General features: G+C 45.0%; 1 protein-coding gene across 2 annotated transcripts in view; it reads right to left on the bottom strand.

Moving 5' to 3' along the window:
- Positions 1 to 390: 390 nt before the first annotated feature.
- Positions 391 to 6,000, bottom strand: part of ZNF423 (zinc finger protein 423) — a 443,545-nt gene continuing 437,935 nt past the window's right edge. For both annotated transcript variants that reach the window (XM_043989726.1, XM_043989727.1), the window contains one exon: positions 391 to 1,110. In XM_043989726.1, the coding sequence (XP_043845661.1) occupies positions 1,081 to 1,110 (30 nt within the window). In that variant the 3' untranslated portion in view covers positions 391 to 1,080. The remainder of the gene's footprint in view (positions 1,111 to 6,000) is intronic.

The raw sequence follows: 6,000 nt of genomic DNA, 5'->3' as shown, positions 1-6,000 counted from the left end.
GCTTGTGGACTGATTGATTGTTCCTTGGCAACAGGGCTTAAGTACTGGCCTGGAGCCTGTGACAGCCATCTGAGCTTGGCCCGAATAGGGTACACATGGTCATTCACCACCAGGGGGACAGAGAGCTGGCTAACAGGGGAGGGAGAGGTGTTTTTTGTTGCCCTGTTCGGTTTTCAGTAAGGTTTTGTGGGTTATTAACATTCTCCACCTACCCATCCCATCCCTGGCCCTACCCTTTGGAAACCAGTACTATTGTCATTTTCTTCTACACACACACACACACACACACACACACACACACACACACACACACACACACACAGAGGTGCTGAAAACATCATGTGCAGATCAAGGCCAGGACGCAAACACCCAGACACTAATTGCATGTATTCCCTTTATTGAACTGTACTAGTTATTGCAATCAGATTAAGTCACATTTAAAAAGCAGACCATCCAGTTGCACTGAAACCGATTATATTCATTACATAGTTTTAATCACTGTCCGGTGAACTGGCAAATCCAATCAAAGCATTAGTCTTTAATTAAAAAATTAAAAAGGAATATTCAGACGATAGCCAAGCAATCACATCACAATGCACAATTACCTAGGATTGCAATTTAAAAGGAGTTTAACAAAGCAACAACAACAACAAAAAAAGAAAAATAGAAAAAGAAAAAGAAAGAAAAGAAAAAATGAAAAAAAATCACACCTAACCTTTTTTTTTCCTTTTTTTTTTTGGGGGGGGGGGGGTCTATCAATATAATACAGGAAGCAACGAAGGACAACAGCACCAAAAAAGCGATCTCTCTCTAACGCTAGAAACGTAGTCTGCCGCGGAAGCTCTCAAAGTATACTAGCTAAAGCGGGACAATAAAAAATACTGAGCATGGAATACTTTTAATCTCTTCCATTAATATTCATTTCCAGCTGCTTATAATAGCAGCGCCTCATGGCCAAATCATTAGAGTTTTACATCTGGGTTGCAAATGACACTTTGATTGGATGTAATGCTCAAATGACCCTCCCCACTGTGTCTCCGTCAAGTCTTCTGCAGAGAGGAGTCCTGTAGCGCCAGAAGCTCACTGCGCGTGCTGGCTCAACGTGTGGTTCTGGAAACACGAGAAAAGGAGACACGCATGAGGGGCAGAATAATAGAAAGTATGTCCATACCCTCCTACTCAGGGCCATTTACGCGGAGTGCCGCATAAAAGCTTCTCAATTATTACCAAACAAAATGTAATAAAGAAAAAGGACTCATAAGTAACGGCTGCCAATCCGGCACGTTCGCTTTGTACTCGGAGATCTGTTAATGCTGGCATAGACCTGGGCGCCTTCTCTTGCCCTCGCTCTCCTCTCTTTCTCTCCCCCCCCCCTCCCCCCAGTCAAGTACGACCATTGGGACACAAATACTCTGAGAGAAGGAGCAACATCAGGGGAGGAAAGAAACATTAAAAGCCCGCCCCCCCCCCTTTCTCCTCCTTGGGAATTAGCTTTGCTGTAACAATTAAGAGGAAAATAAATCTCTTATCACCTTGAGACCTCCCCGCCACATTTCCCTCTTTATTCTCTCCGAGGGCTGGCAGGGAGAGGCACCAGATTGCGCCCCGCACTTCTCAATCCAAGAAACACTTCAGTGGCTGCAGCCGAGCTATACCTGCAGCACGGGAACCACTGATATGTCACCCTGAAGGAAAAGCACTTTTAAAAGGATGGGGAGAGCCACGGATGTTGGGCTCGGTAAACAACCCCTGTGCTTGGGCGTTCTCTCCCTTTGCTCTCCCTGGTTCGAGCAGGGCTGTAACCAGCACCTGCCTCCCCAGAATTGCTTCTACTCGAGAAGGGAAGCATTACAATCCGGTCGTGCTGCTTTTTGCCTGAGAGAAATAAATCATGATGTAATTTAGGAGCCGGGGCTCAGCGCCTCCAACCAAAGAGTTTCGACTTCCTGGGAGAATGCTACCTCCTCACCCAGAACTCCACCAGGGGCAGAAGCACATCCTCTCAGAGATTGAAACCAGATCCTGTTTCGACTGATAAGGTCAAAACCCAAAGATTAGTGACCTAAAAGGGCCTTCTCTGGCCTCAGAGAATGCTAGGCTCTCAAAGTCCATAAAATGAAGAAGGAAAAGTCAGTTTCGCCTCCTCCCTCCTTCTGAACATGCTCTGGTCCTTCATAAATCACCCACTTGGAATCATTGAATCAACCTTGCTAAAAAGGACCTGAGCAGGCATCTGGTCCAACCCCTTTCATTTTACAGATGAAGAAACTGAGTCCTGGAGAAGGATGGTGACTTCCTTAAGATCCCACAGCCAGTGAGTGGTAGTTTCAGGCCTTCTGACTGCAAGTCCATTTCTCTTTCCACATTATATTCCTTATAAAAAGTCCAGGTAATTATTATAAATCTCACAGAAACAGAAAAGGAGAAAGAAGCAAAATCCTCTCAGTTGCTGAGGACTATGCCGGGTTACCACAATGGCATCTGTCTAATGATAACTGTCTTGTGAAAATAGTTAATGCGTGAATCTCCATTCATGGGCCAGGACACTCCAGGTAGCCCTGACCCCATTTAAAGCCCGGTGAGTTTCCAGATCATGCAGCGCCATCAACTGACCACCAGGTGTCAGAAGTGGTGTTGAGTTCCTAAATCTTGCTCAAAGTTCTCAGCACAGGAGAAACTCTAGACAGTTTGGTCATAAAAACAAGGGATCCTGAATCTAGAGCAGGTTAGAGAACTCTGAGGACAGATGGTTCCCAAACCCCTCATTTTACAAGTGAGGAAACTGAGAGCCAGGGAGTGGAAGGGACTTACCTGAGGTAACACTGGTCCTAAGCACCTGCAGCTCTCAACCAACTAACTACCAAGATTACAGAAAGAAGAATGTGCTCTATCTGGAAAACACTAATTGGAATTTATTTGCCTTTTAAAAACCTGATCACTCATGGTAGAATTTTTAAATGTGTGAGCTGGAATGGACCTTAAGGGCCGAGTAGTCTAACGGATCATTTTACAGAGTTGAAAATGAAGGGCCAGAGAAAGGAAGATCCTCCCCCCCTCCACACACACACACACACACACACACACACACACACACACACACACACACACACACGCCTTGGTTGATTGGTGGGAAAGCCAGGACTCTTAATAAGCTCTAGGAATTATTAGAATTGGTAGTTTTGAGTGCCATCTCCAACTCTAACAAAGGGACCTTGTGCAATTCATTTCCATTCTCTGGACCTGAGTTCCTTCTCTATTTAAAAAATAAGGAGGCTGGATTAGATGATCTTTAGTACCTCTTTCAGCTCTAAATCCTACAATCTTCCCTCTGGCCATATGCAACTTCCAATCCACCAAAGGCAAAAGATACAAAATAATCATGGTACATGCTTGATGGGCTAGACTGGATAATTACTTAGGGGGAAGATATAAGCATGCCTTCTCAATCTAGAATCCAAACTCATCTTCTGGAGGAAGAAGACTATAGAGGGACCTAGAAACTCAATTTCCTTTTTTTTGGGGGGGGGGGCAGGCAATGGGGGTAAAGTGACTTGCCCAGGGTCACACAGCTAGTAAGTGTCAAGTGTCTGAGACCGGATTTGAACTCAGGTGCTCCTGAATCCAGGGCCGGTGCTTTAACCACTGCGCCATCTAACTGCCCCTCAATTTCCTTTTATACAAGGGGAAAAAACTCCCATTTCCTCTTTTGCAGATTAGAAGACCCTGCAACTAACTGGTCAGCTAGGAACCTGTGGCCAATACTTCTAAACAAAGGGTATCTGGGGAGGGGAGGAGGGTAAGAAAAGGAATAAAGTCACCAAATAGAATTATTACTGGTAAATAGATTATTGGCCACATTGGCAAACTTCTCCAATATGATTAAAATGCTTGACCTCCTAAGATGGGAAATGCATTTGAAGGGTGGGTTGTTTTGTTTGGGGCAGGGTGTGCGTGTGCGTGTGTGTGTGTGTGTGCATGTGTGTGTGTGTGTGTGTGTGTGTGTGTGTGTGTGTGTGTGTGTGTGTAGTGGGGGTGGGGTCAGTGGGGAAATAAAAGTGAAAAAAAAACCCACAATCTACCGTTGGTGTTCTCCTTGTTCTCCAGCCTGTTTCTGGCTCAGTGGAATAATAACTCCTCTAATCTCACTTGGTTAGGATTCTATTTTTAGGTTGTGCTGAATACCAATAATAATAATAAAGGCAAAGGAGCCACCAGTCCACCGTAGTGGGATCGAAGCCTGGCTACTCCACCCCAGTAAGGACCCACCCTTGTTTAGGTGGTGTCATTTAGGAGATAATGCACCATCAGCACTGAGTACAGGGCACATACTCTACCGTCGGAGAACATGATTTCAAAACTGTGTGGCTCTGGCATTGATTGCAAGAGGCAGGTCAATAAAGGAATGGTATGTGGCTCTCAATCTGATAATGAAGCTCTCTGAGTGAAGCCTCCCCCGCCCACAAGCATGCTGGGCCCACAGCTGACGGAGACAGAGGATGCACTGGCGCCATTCTGGGCGAGCGGGAGCACAAAAGTGACCTCACCAATCCCTGTCTCTTCCCCCCTCCAACATCCTGCCTCCATACCTTTGCTCGTGCGGTTCTCTCTGCCTGGAATTCTCTCCTTTCTTTGTATACCTGACTCCTACCCATCCTTCAAGGCCTAGTTCTAGAAAGCCTTTATTTACCACCCCAGCCCACAGAGGAAACAACATTTGCTTTCTTCCTCTAAACCCCAGTGGAATTCCACGTTTACAAGCCAGATTTTAAATGTTCCCTAAAATTGCCTCATTTGTGTCCTTGTATTGCTTTCCCCCAATTAAATCAAGAATATGGACCATGCCTTTGTCTTCTCTTGTATCCCCATGGGGCCTAATAAAGAGCTGGGCACACAGCAGATACTCAATAAATGCTCTCTCTTGCCTTGCCAGCAGTTAGCTACACTTCCCAATCTTGGGCAGGAATGAGCAGTCCAAGCCATATTTTTCTGACAGAAAAGCTTAGAAGAGTCATCTCCTCTCACAAGAGACACAATAAACCCCACCCCACAGGGGCTAGTCATGGCCAGTCACAGATGCTGCCATTTCCTGAAAGCACGGGTCTTTCTGCTTCAGCACCTCCCAGGATTCATGATTTCAGAGGTGCTTAGCACAAGGCCTCTACAACTTAGAGGACAGTCTTGGAGAGTTACTGTGGTCGGAACAATTCCCCGCGCTGGAGCCAGCCTCGTCATGAGCTTCTTCACACTTCCAAAGACCGGCCCTCAGACAACAGATACAGAGTCTGTCACCAAGCCTGCAGTGGAATGGATGCTTTCCAGTTTGATAAGAGCTGCCAGAGGGTACACCACTCTAGGCTGGTCTTTGCAAACCCTGTATCACTTCCATTCCACAGTGAGGCACTGGAGGAGGGAATGAGGGCTGGCTGGCTGTCCATCCATCTACCTATCTGTGTGTATGCATGTATATGTATATATGCATATGCATGTGCATATAAACATATGTATGTGTGTATACATAGAACTAGATGGATAGATAGATAAGACAGACAGACACACACACACACACACACACACACTCTCAGAGATTTGGAACTGGAAAGGAGATTAGACATTATTGAGTTTAACCCCTGGAATTTTACAGAAGAAAAAGATGAAGTCCAAAGAAGGAGGATGACTTGCCCAGGATGAAATAGGGAATAAGTAACTTACAAAACCAAGATTTAAACTCTAGTCTTGAGAATCCAAAGATGGCTGACACACTGCATCATGCAACGAATTAACCTTCTCACTACAGACATAGTTTGTATCTTTTTAATAATTAGTATTTTGCAGGAAGAGTATTAAGGATAGAGGGGGCATTTATTAAGTCCTTTTTGTTACCCTGATCTCATGAAATGACTAGAAAGGAAATGATAAATTTCCTTTTTAAACAGTGCTTTTAAAAAGAGAAGCTTTGGTTTCACTGATTATAGAGAACTCCCCATGTGGAAATTTCCTCTA

The sequence above is a fragment of the Dromiciops gliroides genome, chromosome 2 (genome assembly GCF_019393635.1).
Source record: "Dromiciops gliroides isolate mDroGli1 chromosome 2, mDroGli1.pri, whole genome shotgun sequence".
NCBI lineage: Eukaryota > Metazoa > Chordata > Mammalia > Microbiotheria > Microbiotheriidae > Dromiciops > Dromiciops gliroides.
This window is presented reverse-complemented; position numbering and strand designations above follow the sequence as displayed.